This window comes from Podarcis tiliguerta (assembly GCF_965153285.1).
Source record: "Podarcis tiliguerta genome assembly, chromosome: 3".
NCBI lineage: Eukaryota > Metazoa > Chordata > Lepidosauria > Squamata > Lacertidae > Podarcis > Podarcis tiliguerta.
This window is the reverse complement of record NC_139536.1, coordinates 3,052,256-3,068,835: the sequence shown is the minus strand read 5'-3', so window position 1 is coordinate 3,068,835 and position 16,580 is coordinate 3,052,256. Positions and strand designations below refer to the sequence as shown.

Below are 16,580 nucleotides of genomic sequence, written 5' to 3'. Positions count from 1 at the left end.
ATTTCCCCAACCAGGTGCCCTCCGGGTGTCCAAGCCAGCAGGGCCACGGTGGAAGAAGTTGTAGGAGATCAGTCCTGTGAGACAGGTCTTCTTTTTCTTCCTCCAGATTTCACCAGAGGCCAACCTTCTTGCACTCGGAAATGTCGACAGCAGAATGGGATACTGCAATTCAGGTGCATTCCGCCCCAAAGGCTGATTTTTAAGTGTGGTCGCTTGGTGTGTTGCCGTTAAGGTGAGTTAAATCAAATCTTATTTTTCCTCCATATTCAGAGTGAATAATGTTTCTGAATCCCAGTTGCTGGAAACTACAGGAGGGGAGAGTTGCTCTTGGGCTCAAATCCTGCTGGGGGGTTTCCATTCAGGCATCTAGTTGGCCACTGTGAGAACAGGATGCTGGACTAGGTGGGCCTTTGCCCTGATTCAGCAGGTGCTTCTTGCATGCTTATATGGGGTACAAGAGTTATAGGGCCTCTATAGTTACCGGCAGAATGCACCTGGGACACAGGTGGCGCTGTGGGTTAAACCACAGAGCCTAGGACTTGCTGATCAGAAGGTCGGTGGTTCGAATCCCCGCGACGGGGTGAGCTCCCGTTGCTCAGTCCCTGCTCCTGCTAACCTAGCAGTTCGAAAGCACGTCAAAGTGCAAGTAGATAAATAGGTACCACTTCGGCGGGAAGGTAAACGGCGTTTCCGTGCGCTGCTCTGGTTCGCCAGAAGCAGCTTAGTCATGCTGGCCACATGACCCGGAAGCTGTACGCCAGCTCCCTCGGCCAATAAAGCGAGATGAGCGCTGCAACCCCAGAGTTGGCCACGACCGGACCTAACGGTCAGGGGTCCCTTTACCTTTACTATAGTTACCGTGGCTGAAAGTAGGACATTTTGGAGGGAGCAATGTAGCAGCCAGTCCTCATGCACTCAAGGGCCAATTGCAAAGGAGAAATGTTGGGTTGTGGGGGAAGTGAGGTCCTTGCCCTCTTATTCCTAAGCCCTTTGCAAGATTTCTGGGGTCTCTGCTGGCAGCTGCAGATTGACAGCCTCCTCTTCTCACTGCCAAACCACCAATCCTTCTCTCATGTCTTAGAATTTTCTCCTTTAGTTATTTTATGGACTTGTTTTTGACGGCTGCTCATGAATTTTAACTAATGTCGATTCCCGAACGGCAGAGGCTGCCCTGCCTCTTTTGTCTTCCTATCGATCACCTGCCCCCTTTTATTAGCTTCCTTTCTCCTTCCCTCCCTTCTCCTTCCCCCGCCCCCCGCCTATCCGTCATTTCTTATAAGTCACTGTTTTTTTGCAAGGTGCATGGAATCTATCAATTGCGTTGGAAGCCGGGTAATCCATCCCGCCGCTGCAAAATCCGAGCCGGGAACAGCCATTCATCTCGCAAAGAGCCTTGGGATGATGGTAATGATATCACAAATAACGTGGAAGTGGGGGAGCTCTGTGTTCCCCAAAAACACAAAGCCCACAGCTCCCACATAACACCCCCCACAAAAAAACTACGAGACGTATGAGATTGGTAAATTGGTAAATACTTCATTCACAGATCAGGTGAATTTGCTTTTCTGTGTGTGTGTGAGAGAGAAGGGGGCTGGGTAGGATTCGTAAATCATTGAGAGTTTCACATTACCTGCCAATCCCTGATAAATCAGTGTCCCTGTTATTGCCTCTTGGAAATAAATGCCAATTAATTTCGTTAGGGTGAGTTGCTGGCATCGTTTTTCTCCTGCACCTCATGACGCGGATTCAAGTGCGCAAAAGCTTATGATGCCATTTTTAAAATAATAATAATGTGATTGTCTCCAAGGTGCAGCAAGTTTCTTCCTCGATTTTGCTGGCACGTGCCAATGAGAGCTTGTGTGGTAAAGTGGTTAGTGAGTGTCAGACTAGGACCTGAGAGATCAGGGTTCAAGTTCTCACTAGACCATAAAGACCACCGAGTGACCTTGGAGAGTCAACCACTTTCCTAGGGAGTCCGTTCCACCACTGAACAGCTCTCACCACTAGAAGGTTCTCCCTAAGGTTTTAGCTAGGAACATCTTTCTTGTAATTTGGAGAGTCAACCACCTCGTGAAGGAGACTGTTCCACTGTCGATCAGCTCTTAATGTCAGAAGGTTCTTCCTGATATTGAGTCAGAATCTCCTTTCTCATAACTTGAAGCCATTGGTTTGGCTCCTACTCTCCAGAGCAAACAAGCTTGTTCCCTCCTCCATGTGACAGCCCTTGAGGTATCTGAAGAGAGATGTCACCTTGCCAATAAAGGTTCGTATAGTTAAAGCTCTGGTTTCCCCAGTAGTGATGTATGGAAGTGAGAGCTGGACCATAAAGAAGGCTGATCGCCGAAGAATGGATGCTTTTGAATTCTGGTGCTGGAGGAGACTCTTGAGAGTCCCATGGACTGCAAGAAGATCAAACCTCTCCATTCTGAAGGAAATCAGCCCTGAGTGCTCACTGGAAGGACAGATCCTGAAGCTGAGGCTCCAAGACTTTGGCCACCTCATGAGAAGAGAAGACTCCCTGGAAAAGACCCTGATGTTGGGAAAGATGGAGGGCACAAGGAGAAGGGGACGACAGAGGACGAGATGGTTGGACAGTGTTCTCAAAGCTATGAACATGAGTTTGACCAAACTGCGGGAGGCAGTGGAAGACAGGAGTGCCTGGTGTGCTCTGGTCCAGGGGGTCACAAAGAGGCGGACACGACTAAATGACTAAACAACAACAACAAATCCTATCTCCTCTCAGTCTCCTCTTTTCCAGGCTAAGCATACCCAGCTCCTTCAACCGTTCCTCATCAGGCTTAGTTTTCAGATCCTTGAACAAGCTTGCTCCATCTTTCACGTGACAATAGCCCTTCAGATACTCAAAGATGGGCTAATCATGTCACCTCTTACATCTAACAGAGCCAGTGTGGTGTAGCGGTTAAGAGCGGTAGTGTCGTAATCTAGTGAACTGGGTTCGATTACCCGCTCCTCCACATGCAGCTGCTGGGTGACCTTGGGCCAGTCACACTTCTCTGAAGTCTCTCAGCCCCACTCACTTCACAGTGTTTGTTGTGGGAGAGGAAGGGAAAGGAGAATGTTAGCCGCTTTGAGACTCCTTTGGGTAGTGATAAAGCGGGATATCAAATCCAAACTCTTCTTCTTCTTCTTTCTCATGTGTATATAAGCCAGCCAGTGTGGCATTAACGGTTAGAGTGTTGGACCTGGGAGACCAGGGTTCGATCCCCACTCAGACCTGAAGCTTGGGCCAGTCCCTATCTCTTAACCTACATCACAGGGTTGTTGTGAGGATGAATGAGGGAGAAGAAGAACCATGCACACCACTTTGGACTCCTTGGAAAGAAAGGTGGCATATAAATGTTACAGATAAACAAATAAAATAGATAATCTGATGGGCAAAGACCCTCCTGGCTTCTGAATCAATAGATGACAGATGGTTGCAAAATAAATGACTACAGCAGCCTTTGTCCTCCTGGCACCCTGCAGTTGTCGTGGACTACAACTCCCATCACCCATGCTGGTTGTGGCTGATGGGAGTTGTAGTCCAAAAATGTTCAGAGAGCACTTGGCTATCAGAGGCTGGAAGACAGCATACTGAGCTAAGCTTAACAGTGATGCACAATGTTTGTGGGAGTTTTATCAGTGATTTTTTTGCTCCAAGCAAGTAAATAACTCAGTGGTAACACCCCGGGGCCAGGAAAGACAGTTCTTCCCCCATAATATATCCCCAAAGTTATTGCACCTTTGTTATTGCAGCTTAATTGTAATCTGCTTTGGGGGCTGGTCTTGGCTAAACAGTGGGCTATAAATAATTGCATTCTTTGAATTAATAATCATCTCTTTTGCAGGCTTCCTTTCTGTCTCGGTGCTCAGGGGACCTTACAAACTCCCATCATTTCTGAACGTAAGCAGTTGGGTGCCCAGGTGCCCTCAGGTGAGTCTTCATCACCCTGTACCTTTGCTGCTCACCTTCCTTCATTTCTGGGGAGCCCTGACTGCTGCTGTGTGAAATATGGGGCTCCCTCTGCATATCCTGAGGAAGCATTTCGCTGTGGGTGCTTGGAGCAAGACAAACGATTTTTAAAATGCCCAATTTTCCTCGGCTTTTCCTGCCACCTTAAATCTAGGGGGAAACTTCTAATGATCTCACCGCCTGTCAAATTGCCATCTGGTTTGGTTCCATTCCTGTTCTCACATCATTGATCTTATAGCAATCCCCCTCCTATGTTTTATTATTAAAGCTAGAAGGATACATCTGCCCACGGGACAAATCTGTTTAGGAAAATGTTTTCCTAAACTAGAAGTGACTCCCATACGAGGAAATATTGCGAGGTTTGGGACTTTTCAGTTTAAAGAAAAGGGAAGTTAAAGGCGACTTGAGAGGAAGTAGATAGAGGAAAGTTTCTCTCTCTCTCATAATACAAGTTCTCGTGGACAACTGAAAGTCGGAAGATTCAGATCAGAGAAATGGAAGTAAGAACGAAAGAATAGCCTGGTGGACGAGACCAATGGCCCATCTAGTCACTAGGATGGCCCACTCGGTAGAGCATGAGACTCGATCTCTGGGTCGCGGGTTCAAGTCCTACGTTGGGCAAAAAAATTCCTACATTGCAGGGGTCCCTTCTAACCAGGGGAGTCTTTAGCATATGCACCGCCAGGGTGCAAAGATCCGCTCAGAGCCCCCAAGTTTGCCAAGCGCCGCCGTTGTGAATGACAAGCACCGCAGCTAGTGCGGCGCATCTTTGGTAAAGGCGACTTGCAGAAATTTGAAAGTCCTTTAGTGAAACAGTAGGTACAGTGGTACCTCGGGTTAAGAACTTAATTCGTTCTGGAGGTCCCTTCTTAACCTGAAACTGTTCTTAACCTGAAGCACCACTTTAGCTAATGGGGCCTCCTGCTGCCGCTGCACAGCCGGAGCACGATTTCTGTTCTCATCCTGAAGCAAAGTTCTTGACCTGAAGCACTATTTCTGGGTTAGCAGAGTCTGTAACCTGAAGCGTCTGTAACCTGAAGCATCTGTAACCCGAGGTTACTGAAATTACATTTAAGTAATACCTAGGTATATATGTACAGTCATATCTCATGTTATATTTGCTTCACGTTGTGGGTTTTCAGGTTGTGTCCCGCAGCGACCTGGAAGTACCGGAAAGGGTTACTTCCAGGTTTCGTCGCTCACACATGCGCAGACGCGCAAAATGACATCATGCGCATGCGCAGAAGTGGCGAATCACGACCTGCGCATGCACAGACGCAGAGACGCGGGTTGCGTACTTTTCAGGTTGCGAATGGGCCTCCGGAACGGAGGTCAGCTCCCATTGCTCTGTCCCAGCTCCTGCCAACCTAGCAGTTCGAAAGCACACCAGCACAAGTAGATAAATAGGTACCGCTGCAGCGGGAAGGTAAACGGTGTTTCCATGCGCTCTGGTTTCCGTCACTGTGTCCCGTTGCGCCAGAAGCATTTTAGTCATGCTGGACACATGACCCGGAAAGCTGTCTGTGGACAAACGCTGGCTCCCTCGGCTTGAAAGCGAGATGAGCACCACAACCCCATAGTTTGACTGGGCTTAACCGTCCAGGGCTCCTTTACCTTTTACTGAGATATGTCTTAGGATATGTGGACTTTTGGGGCTGATCCAGCAGGCTCTCCTTATAAGCTCTCTTTTTTGGAGAATTTTAAAGGTAAAGGGTAAAGGGTAAAGGGACCCCTGAGCGTTAGGTCCAGTCGCAGGCGACTCTGGGGTTGCGGAGCTCATCTCGCTTTACTGGCCGAGGGAGCTGGCGTACAGCTTCCGGCTGATCTGGCCAGCATGGCTAAGCCACTTCTGGCGAACCAGAGCAGCGCATGGAAACACCGTTTACCTTCCCGCCGAAGTGGTACCTATTGATCTACTTGCACTTTGACGTGCTTTCGAACTGCTAGGTGGGCAGGAGCAGGGACCGAGCAACGGGAGCTCACCCCGTCACGGGGATTCGAACTGCGAACCTTCTGATCAGCAAGCCCCAGGCTCTGTGGTTTAGACCACAGCAGCACCCGTGTCCCCTGGTGAATATTAGGACAAAGCTTTTACTCTTCAAGTCCTGCTCAGCTGCACCATCAGTTTTATGCTACCTGACAAGTTGCCGTGTGACCTGCTCACTTGCCAGTCACCTGGACTCCTCTGGCTACAGCCCGTGTGGTTCTTACCTGTGTCGCCAAAATGCCGTGCCTGAGCCCCGTGTTGTGGGTTCCGGTGCCAACGACGCCGGCGGCTGTCACATCCGAAACAGCTCCTAGACTGAAGGTGGGGAAAAGGGGGGAATGTGAGCTGTAGGCAAGAAGGCAGAGGCTTTCTCTATTGTTAATTCCCCAAGGCGGCTGCTGAGACAATGATATTAACGAACGTGACGTTTGGCACAAAAGGTAATTAATTGCCACCTGCTCCGGATCCCGAACACGCCAAAATGAAATGAGACACGCATGTCACGGCACATCAAGCCGCAGAACAAGCGCATTGAAATAGGAAGGAGCCTTGGCTGTTGATCTGCATTTATGAAAATACAGATATTCCTTTGAGATGTGTGCAGCTTGGTGCAACTGAAATAGCACTCCAGCCTGCCCCAAATTAGCGGGCAAACCTGTCTTTTCAACATTTCCCCTCCAACGCGAACCTTTCCTTCCACTAATAGTTTCACCCAAACTCCAGCAGAACAACAGTCCTGAATTGCAGAGAGCCTGCAATTATTCTGCAGATGGAAGGACAAAAGAAGAGGAGTCAATCTTATTAAGCCCTTCTGTGATTAAAAGGCTCCTTTGGCCCCGATGTCAGGGCATCTGAGCAAATTTGCATGCGATGCTGCGAGCCCGCAGGTCACTCCTCAAAAGAACTCATTTGCCACAAAGGCTTCTGAGTGCCGTCTCGGCTAAAGAGAGGGCGCCGGGGGTGAAAGATCCCAGCTGGGGCCTTTGACTCACAGAGGCCTTTGCCAACCCGGTGCCCCCCAAGCGCCGATATTGGTGGCATTTCAGCACGTGCAAAGTTGTCTTACTTACATAGGCAAAGCTAAGCCATGTTTGCTCAACTCGGTGTTCAGATCAGAGAGAAGGATGCCGGCCTCTGCTGTCACTTGCTTCTTCTCTTTGTCCACCTGCAAGTGATAAGATCGGCTCTTTTATCTGTATCTATATATAATAATGGGACTTGGGAGGCGCTGTGGGTTAAACCACAGAGCCTAGGGCTTGCCGATCAGAAGGTCGGCGGTTTGAATCCCCGCGATGGGGTGAGCTCCCGTTGCTCAGTCCCTGCTCCTGCCAACCTAGCAGTTTGAAAGCATGTCAAAGTGCAAGTACATAAAGAGGTACCGCTCTGGCGGGAAGGTAAACGGCGTTTCCGTGCGCTGCTCTGGTTCGCCAGAAGCGGCTTAGTCCTGGTGGCCACATGACCCGGAAGCTGTACGCCGGCTCCCTCAGCCAGTAAAGTGAGATGAGCACAGCAACCCCAGAGTCGGTCATGACTGGAGCTAATGGTCAGGGGTCCCTTTACCTTTACCTATATATAATAATATTTTATTCTTTTTACCATATAGGAAGTTACATTTGTTACTTGACAATTATATCCCTATTCAACAAAAATAGTGTGTCACGGTTGGGTTCACAGGCGATCGAAGTCCCAGCTGGGGACGTCAGGACTGGGGACAAGATGGCAGGATGGGAGCAGGAACGGGAGTCTAGAAGCCAGGAGTCAGGAAGCCAAGGGTCTGAGAATCAAGGAGTTACGAAGTCGGGGGTCCAAGGATTAAGAAGCAAGGAGTCAAGAAGCCAAACGCAGCAAGGCAGGGGAACGTGTTGCTGTGGCAAAGAGCCAAAGGGAAATGCTGACCTTATATCCCTTCCTGGCTTTTGCCACCAGGTGCAGTGAGTTACCAAGCGGCCTCACCTGTGCAGCCGTGCCTTGCCTCCCCAGAACAAACTTAAGAAGGCCCCAGTCCTGCGAAGCCCTACTGGTCACAGGGCCCGGCTCCTGCACGCACTCCTGACATAGTGGCTTCCTGCTCACCCAATGTTGCTGTTTATAACCCAAATTGCATACAATTGCGATTCAAGGTTTGTCTTATTTAATTTCATCCTCCTGATACATTCTGGAGGTCCCCCCATGGACAAGCTCTGCTCCAGGTCATCTCTCTGGCCAGGTGGTGTGAGGTGGAATCTGAGCTAGGTGGGCCATGAGAAGGACCCAGAAAGGGAGAATCTTGCTCTCTTACCTTGAGCACCTTGTTCATCCTTCCCATCTCGATCATGTAGTCATCCGTGCAGGCAATGTCCGAGGGGGAATGTCCACCTCCGACCACTTTCACCTTCTTACTCTTCTGCCTGGCCAGATCCAAGATCTGCAGAGAGGGCGACCAGACATTGGTACAGAGGTGACCTCCGAGCTCAAGGAAGTGGAAGCCGTGGTCCTCTGAATGTTGCTGGATTCCAACTCTCAACAGCCCCAGCCAGAATGGCCAATGGTCGGGGATGATGGGAGTTGGAGTCTTGAGGGTCACAGATTCCACATCCATACCCTGAGGCCTTGCGGTGCACTGATATTCCACCCCCCTTCCACTTCCCATCCCCTCCATGATCTCTGAAGGCTCATCCGTCACTTGGCGCCCTACAGATCTTTCTACAACTCCCACAGGTCCAGCCAGCATACATAGATGTAGAATTGAACGGGTAGCAGGAGGATGGGGACCAGCCTTGAATGAGTTGGCACCACCCACCATGGGCCTCCCACTTTCTGATGTACCAGCCCCCACTGGCAAAGCCACTTCTGAGTTGGAGAGGAGGTGGGGTTGTGGGCTTCACGCCCCCTCCACGTGCGTGGGGGCTGGCCTCAGCCTCCGCGTGCTTGAAAGAATCCCCGGCCGCGTCATCCCCTGGCCAGCCAATCGGCATCCTTGATGTCACGCCGATTGAACTAATGGAGATTATTCAGATGAGATTTCAATTGTGCATGGTTTTCTGGTGCTCACGTTGGGTAAATTGTAGGGAAAAACAAAGGCCGCTGACAAAGGCCTTGGCCGAAATCATTGTTCTTTTTTTACTTGCTCTATCCTTTTGGAGTCATATCTCAGAGATATGTTGTTGACTTTTCCCATGTGATTTTAACCCTTGCTGACCCTGGCTCCCCACTGAGCTTGTGGCTACGGCATCCTTCTCCTGGTCTTCCAAGACCATAAAGATGGAAGACTAGAAGGGTGAGCTTTGTTTGTCTGTCTGTTTGCTGCCCTACACCTGCTATCTAGGGAAAGTTGGGAAAGTCACACCGACTGGAACCTCCCTCCACTTACCTCCTTGATCTCATCCACCGTAGTTGGCTGAAAATACATCTCCGGGGAGGAGCCATAAGTCTTCGCCCAGTTCTGGAATCTGACGCCGCCTTGGCCATGGACCTAACGCCCAGAGACACAAAACAAATACCATTGTTATCAGAATTTAAGGTCTCAAAGATTTAAACTAAATGTTCATAAATTTACAAGGCAAACACATACATAAGTATATAAACCTGAAATAGTACAGGAGAACAATCTTGAAACCATTTTGACTCTCCCAAAGTGACCTCAAATGTTTCTCTGCAAGGAGGGAGGAAATGGGAAAAGCCTCTCCATCGTCTTTTGCTTACCTGTCTTTAGGGCGTATTTGTGTATGAATAGGGTGAGCCTGTGACCTGGACTCAGGAACTAAAGTATGAACCATCAAAAAAGAATGACCAGGCTGCCCAGGTAATGCAATCAGTGACCACTATCAGGTACCCTGGCAGGCAGGATTTCTGCTGTAGACTACCGCCTCCTGTGATGTAAGTATGATGTTTTGGGGGGGTGGTCTTGGGCTACAGGGTGGGCAGTTTTAAAAGTATATATAAGGGCTTGCACACCATGGTTCTGGGTTCCTCTTTCCTCTTGCATTTGGTGATTGAGGACCCTGTTGCAACAGTTTAATAAAGATCAGGCTTACTAGCTGCTTTGCTTCTCAATATTCTCTGGTTGGCCTCTCTTATTTTCTCCTACTGATAGGAGACCGGAATAATCAGAAGCCAGGAAGACCAAAATTTTACAACTTATCTTAAAAACCATTGTAAACAGCTGAAATCGTTAGTTGGATTGGAATATCACTTTGTAGTTTAATGTGAATTTTGGACATAATGGAGAGGTAAAAGATTTGGATTATCACAAAAGACACAGGAGGAAATGATTCACAATAGGACCCACAAAGGGAGGAGGGAAGTCCAGGAGAGTCTCTGGAATCTGTTTTTATGTTGCATGTTGGATATGTAAGATAAGTTGGAGTACTTGTTATTAAATGTACCAAGAAAAAAGCACACCAAGAACTCAGACCAATGTAAGTTTCAATAGTGGGAGTGGTCCCTAATCACAAATCGATAGTCAATAGTAACAAAAACTAATTTTTAGTGCACGGATGGCCTTTTAAGTCACTGTGCCTGGTTCTCCCTCTTCACCCACCAGCTTCAAAATGAAGAACAAGATCCATTCCAGGATATATATATATATATATATTTAAAAAGAGAGTTTTCTTACCATTGTGTTTGTGGCTTCTTTGAATATCCAAAGGAAAGCTTAGCAGGAGACTGAGGGTCTTCCTCCGAAACAAGGTGGGTGAGGTCTACAGCAGATCTCAGAAGAACAGCTGCCGGAATTGGGAGGAGGCAAGGAGGGCCACTTTCCAGGAAAAAAAGGGTTAATGAGTAACCTCTGCAAGGCTGACTTGTGGTTAATTTGAGATAGTTGACAGACAGCAGGTAGAGATTCTTTAAAGCAAACTTTGATGATGATGGTGGCAATTGGTGCTGAAGGAAGGATGAGGCCTTGAAAGCAGAGGAAACTTGACATGTATGGGGGAAGGGCCCCAAAACAAGGGGGTTTCTAAACTGGGTCTGGGGTAGGTTCTGCCATTGATCAAGGGAAGTCACAAAGGTAAAGGGACCCCTGATCGTTTGGTCCAGTCGTGACCGACTCTGGGGTTGCGACACTCATATCGCTTTATTGACCAATTTAGCCGGCGTACAGCTTCCGGGTCATGTGGCCAGCATGACTAAGCCACATCTGGTGAACACTTCTGGTGAAACGCCGTTTACCTTCCCGCCAGAGTGGTACCTATTAATCTACTTGCACTTTGATGTGCTTTCGAACTGCTAGGTTGGCAGGAGCAGGGACCGAGCAACGGAAACTCACCCCTTCGCAGGGATTCGAACCGCTGACCTTCTGATCGGCAAGTCCTAGGCTGTGTGGTTTAACCCACAGCACCACCCGCGTCCCTAAGGGAAGTAATAGTCCCACCCTATTCTTGGTCAGACCACACCTGGAATCCAGTGTCCGGGCACCACAATTTAAGAAGGATAGTGACAAGCTGGAGAATGCACAGAGGAGGGCAACGTAGACGACGAGGGGTCTAGAAACCAAGCCTGATGAGGAATGGTTGAAGGAGCTGGGTATGTTTAGCCTGGAAAAGAGGAGACTGAGAGGAGATAGGATGATATGAGTGAGCGGCAAGATGGTAGGGGTTTAGAAAATTATACACGGCACGGAGAAAGTTAACTGTGTCCAATTCTGGGCGCCACAATTTAAGAAGGGTGTTGGCAAGCTGGAAGATGTGCAGAAGAGCGCAACTGAGATGACCAAAGGTCTGGAAACCAAGCCTGATGAGGAATGGTTGAAGGAGCTGGGTATGTTTAGCCTGGAAAAAGAGGAGACTGAGAGGAGATAGGAGAGCCATCTTTAAATATCTCAAGGGCTGTCACAGGGAAGATGGAGCAAGCTTGTTTTCTCCTGCTCCGGAGGGTAGGACTCGAACCCATGGCTTTAAGTAACAATAAAGGAGATTTCAACTGAACATCAGGAAGAGCCCTTTGATGCTGAAACAGACTCCCTCGGGAGGTGGTGGACTCTCCTTCATTGGAGGTTTTTAAGCAGAGGATGGATGCTTTAGTTGAGATTTCTGCATTGCAGGGGGTTGGACTAGATGACCCTTGGAGCCCTTTGCAACTTTACAGTTCTATGATTCTATAGCAAAGTCCTTGCCAGGTTCAACTTAAAAATACCAGATTGTTGGCATTTGTGAAATCAAAAGTTGGCAGAGCCCACTGGTTCCAGAACCAGCATCTCCAGTGAAGGAGGCATCTTCCGGAATGATGCCCAGATAGTTTCTGGGCACCCACTGTGGGGCTTTTGCCAAGAACAGATATGTTGTCTCTGGAATGAAAGGGTCAGCACAGTCCTCTTCTGCACCAAAGACTGTCCCCGTATCTCTCTCTCCCATCTGCTGAGCTGGAGATCTTCCTTCCGATGTCCTTGAGGTGAGCATCACAGCTCGGATTCTCCACGAGAATCTGCTTTCCGAACCTCCTCAAAGTGCGACTCCATCCCTTTCCCCTCTTCATCTGTTTCCTGCTGACACACCTCCTTGGCTGAAAGTCGGGTGAGCAGAACAAACGAGCCTGGGTAGCGTTCTAGGAAGGACAGCAAGCTTTCTAAATCCAGAGAGCAGCATTCTGGTTAACCGCGAGATCGCCTTACCCGTTACATACCCACTTGGCCATCTATGGAAGGGGCACTGTTAAAAAGTACCACATAATTCCACATTCTGCGGCAGCACCTGCACTGCGGAACTCCCTGCCTATCCAGATATGTAGAATGTGGGTGAGTGTTTTAATCTCCATAATTTAAGCTCCATCTGGTACATAGGCTGAGACCCTCCCTGCCCGGAGACTGTCTCGCCAGAGTGGTGCATGCTCTAGTTATCTCCCGCTTGGACTACTGCAATGCGCTCTATGTGGGGCTACCTCTGAAGGTGACCGGGAAACTGCAATTAATCCAGAATGTGGCAGCTAGACTGGTGACTGGGAGCGGCCCCTGAGACCACATAACACCGGTCCTGAGAGATCTGCATTGGCTCCCAGTAGGTTTCCAAGCACAAATCAAAGTGTTGGTGCTGACCTTGAAAGCCCTAAACGGCATTGGTCCAGTATATCTGAAGGAGCATCTCTACCCCATTGTTCTACCCGGACATTGAGGTCCAGCGCCGAGGGCCTTCTGGCGGTTCCCTCGCTGCGAGAAGCCAAGTTACAGGGAACCAGGCAGAGGGCCTTCTCGGTAGTGGCACCCGCCCTGTGGAGCGCCCTCCCACCAGATGTCAAAGAGAACAACAACTACCAGACTTTTAGAAGACACCTGAAGGCAGGCCTGTTTAGGGAAGCTTTTAATGTTTAATAGATTATTGTATTTTAATATTGTGTTGGAAGCCGCCCAGAGTGGCTGAGGAAGCCCATCCAGATGGGTGAGGTATAAATTATTATTATTATTATTATTATTATTATTATTATTATTATTATTATCTGTTTGTTGCTTCCCCCCTAACAATTACTGTTAATTGTTTTAGTGACCACCTTATCATCTTTTTCTTCTTTCTTTGTAAACTGCTTTGAGAGTTTCATTTTATTTTGCAATCAAGCCTTGTACAATTTTTTAAAATAAACAACTTTCCAAGGACAGCTTGCTAGCAGTGGACAGGACCAGAGGAAAAAGGTTCAAGCAGGGAGACTTTTTCAAGCCCTAACTGGTGATGTTGAGGTTTGGACCTGGGACCTTCTGAGTGCAAGGCAAATTATCTCCCCAGAGCCACACCCTTTCCCCATTAGCCTGAGGGAGCAGACATTTTTCTATAGGTGCTTCATTCCTAACATTCAAACACTTCTGAAGAGAAGTTTCTGTTGGCTTCTTTGCAGCCTTGTTCTTTGTATATTTGCCCCCCCCCTTACTATTGCTTTTATTGCTGTTCTAATTGGTGCAATGGGATGCAGGTGGCGCTGTGGGTTAAACCACAGAGCCTAGGACTTGCCGATCAGAAGGTCGGCGGTTCGAATCCCCGCAACTGGGTAAGCTCCTGTTGCTCGGTCCCTGCTCCTGCCAACCTAGCAGTTCGAAAGCACGTCAAAGTGCAAGTAGATAAATAGGTACTGCTCCGGTGGGAAGGTAAACAGAGTTTCCGTGCGCTGCTCTGGTTCACCAGAAGTGGCTTCGTCATGCTGGCCACATGACCTGGAAGCTGTACCCCGGCTCCCTCGGCCAGTAAAGCAAGATGAGCGCCGCAACCCCAGAGTCGGCCACGACTGGACCTAATGGTCAGGGGTCCCTTTACCTTTACTAGCTGGTGCAAACCACCATGGGACCTGGGCGAATAGCACCACAATGGTACTTCAAATAAATAAATACAGTGGTACCTCGGGTTAAGTACTTAATTTGTTCCAGAGGTCCGTTCGTAACCTGAAGCTGTTCTTAACCTGAAGCACCACTTTAGCTAATGGGGCCTCCTGCTGCTGCCACGCCGCCGGAGCATGATTTCTGTTCTCATCCTAAAGCAAAGTTCTTAACCCTAGGTACTATTTCTGGGTTAGTGGAGTTTGTAACCTGAAGCGTATGTAACCTGAAGTGTATGTAACCCGAGGTACCACTGTAGTAGAGTCTGCATAGGTGGGGCAGGCATCCCCTCCCCAAATCTTAAATCCCAGACTCTTAAGAAGCAGTCGGGAAAATGCATTTTGTCCCCTTTCTCAAGCTGCAGGCCAAAGTTCAGCTAAGATAATTGTCCTGTTAATCACAGAATGGTTAACATGTGGCAGCCAATAAGTTAACCATTGCCTGGATTGGTTCAGAGTCCCCATAAATTCCCCTAAAACGCTTCTGGGCACATTTAAGTATTTTCCCTTTAAAAGAATTTACTGCTAGTCATCAAAATATAGTGCTCAGGAGACTTTGGAGAAGAGAAGGCTAATCTAGCTACAGAGCAGACTTTGTGATGATTAATTTTGTAGCTCCGTATGTGTGCGTGGCCCTCTGTTTTATGCACACAGCTCACTGGTGTAGCAGGAACCCCCCCCCCCCCATCATTCAGTTTGTACAAACTTCACACACACTCACACTCACACACTACATACACTATGCTTCTGTTATAAATTCATAGAAAATCAACCATACATCGGATTTGCACTGTTCCACTTTTATTTTACTCCATGAAGGAAGGACTACAAAATGGGGAAGGTTTGATACAGGGCAGCCATGATCCTTGAGCATACCAGCACATACACAGGAGCCCTGCCCAGTTGCTATGCCAACCCTGATGGTCCTAGACAGAAGACCATCAAGATCACAAAGAACTTGCATATGGGAGTGGATTCAGCTGGAACAAAGGACAATAATCAGCTCTTCCCTCTGGGGGCAGAAAACTGCAAACTCTCCTTTGTCACCTGGAAAGTACTCATGGGGAAGGGGAAAGGGGGAACCAGCCAGGTGACAGGACACTCAGGTTACCACCACAACTCCTCCCTCAACCCCTTTCTGTGATGTATGTACCTGAGGGGTGGTCTTAGGTTACACCCCTTCTGTGATGTATGTATGATGTTTCTGGGGGGTGGTCTTGATCTGTTGTTGTTTAGTCGTTTAGTCGTGTCCGACTCTTCGTGACCCCATGGACCAGAGCACGCCAGGCACTTCTGTCTTCCACTGCCTCCCGCAGTTTGGTCAAACTCATGTTCATAGCTTTGAGAACACTGTCGCACCATCTCGTCCTCTGTCGTCCCCTTCTCCTTGTGCCCTCCATCTTTCCCAACATCAGGGTCTTTTCCAGGGAGTCTTCTCTTCTCATGAGGTGGCCAAAGTATTGGAGCCTCAGCTTCAGGATCTGTCCTTCCAGTGAGCACTCAGGGCTGATTTCCTTCAGAATGGATCAGTTTGATCTTCTTGCAGTCCATGGGACTCTCAAGAGTCTCCTCCAGCACCAGAATTCAAAAGCATCCATTCTTCGGCGATCAGCCTTCTCTATGGTCCAGCTCTCACTTCCATACATCACTGCTGGGAAAACCATAGCTTTAACTATACGGACCTTTGTTGGCAAGGTGATGTCTCTGCTTTTTAAGATACTCGCCTTTCTCCCAAGGAGCAGGCGTCTTTTAATTTCGTGACTGCTGTCACCATCTGCAGTGGTAATGGAGCCCAAGAAAGTAAAATCTCTCACTGCCTCCATTTCTTCCCCTTCTATTTGCCAGGAGGTGATGGGACCAGTGGCCATGATCTTCGTTTTTTTGATGTTGAGCTTCAGACCATATTTTGCGCTCTCTTCTTTCACCCTCATTAAAAGATTCTTTAATTCCTCCTCACTTTCTGCCATCAAGGTTGTGTCATCTGCATATCTGAGGTTGTTGATATTTCTTCCGGCAATCTTAATTCCGGTTTGGGATTCATCCAGTCCAGCCTTTCGCATGATGAATTCTGCATATAAGTTTAATAACCAGGGAGACAATATACAGCCTTGTCGTACTCCTTTCCCAATTTTGAACCAATCAGTTGTTCCATATCCAGTTCTAACTGTAGCTTCTTGTCCCACATAGAGATTTCTCAGGAGACAGATGAGGTGATCAGGCACTCCCATTTCTTTAAGAACTTGCCATAGTTTGCTGTGGTCGACACAGTCAAAGGCTTTTGCATAATCTTGATCTACAGGGTGGCAATTTCAAAAGTCTTTATAAGGTCTTGCACACCATTTTTTTGGGTCC

At 48.3% G+C, this 16,580-nt stretch overlaps 1 protein-coding gene and 2 long non-coding RNA genes across 3 annotated transcripts in view; 1 reads left to right on the top strand and 2 right to left on the bottom strand.

Annotated features, from left to right (window-relative positions):
- The window catches only part of LOC310673910 (L-gulonolactone oxidase-like), a 47,823-nt gene extending 37,162 nt beyond the window's left edge, over window positions 1–10,661 (bottom strand). The window contains exons 1-5 of the mRNA XM_083432730.1: window positions 10,555–10,661; window positions 9,310–9,411; window positions 8,239–8,364; window positions 7,031–7,125; window positions 6,185–6,275 (exon numbers count right to left, since the gene is read on the bottom strand). Of these exons, the coding sequence (XP_083288856.1) occupies window positions 6,185–6,275; window positions 7,031–7,125; window positions 8,239–8,364; window positions 9,310–9,411; window positions 10,555–10,557 (417 nt within the window). The 5' untranslated portion in view covers window positions 10,558–10,661. The remainder of the gene's footprint in view (window positions 1–6,184; window positions 6,276–7,030; window positions 7,126–8,238; window positions 8,365–9,309; window positions 9,412–10,554) is intronic.
- The window catches only part of LOC310674006, a 190,579-nt gene that overhangs the window by 98,596 nt on the left and 75,403 nt on the right, over window positions 1–16,580 (top strand). The window lies entirely within an intron of this gene.
- Window positions 15,013–15,372, bottom strand: LOC310675132. The gene is made up of 2 exons (XR_014509971.1): window positions 15,287–15,372; window positions 15,013–15,093 (listed from the first exon to the last, which is right to left on the bottom strand). It is a non-coding gene; the product is annotated as an uncharacterized lncRNA (long non-coding RNA).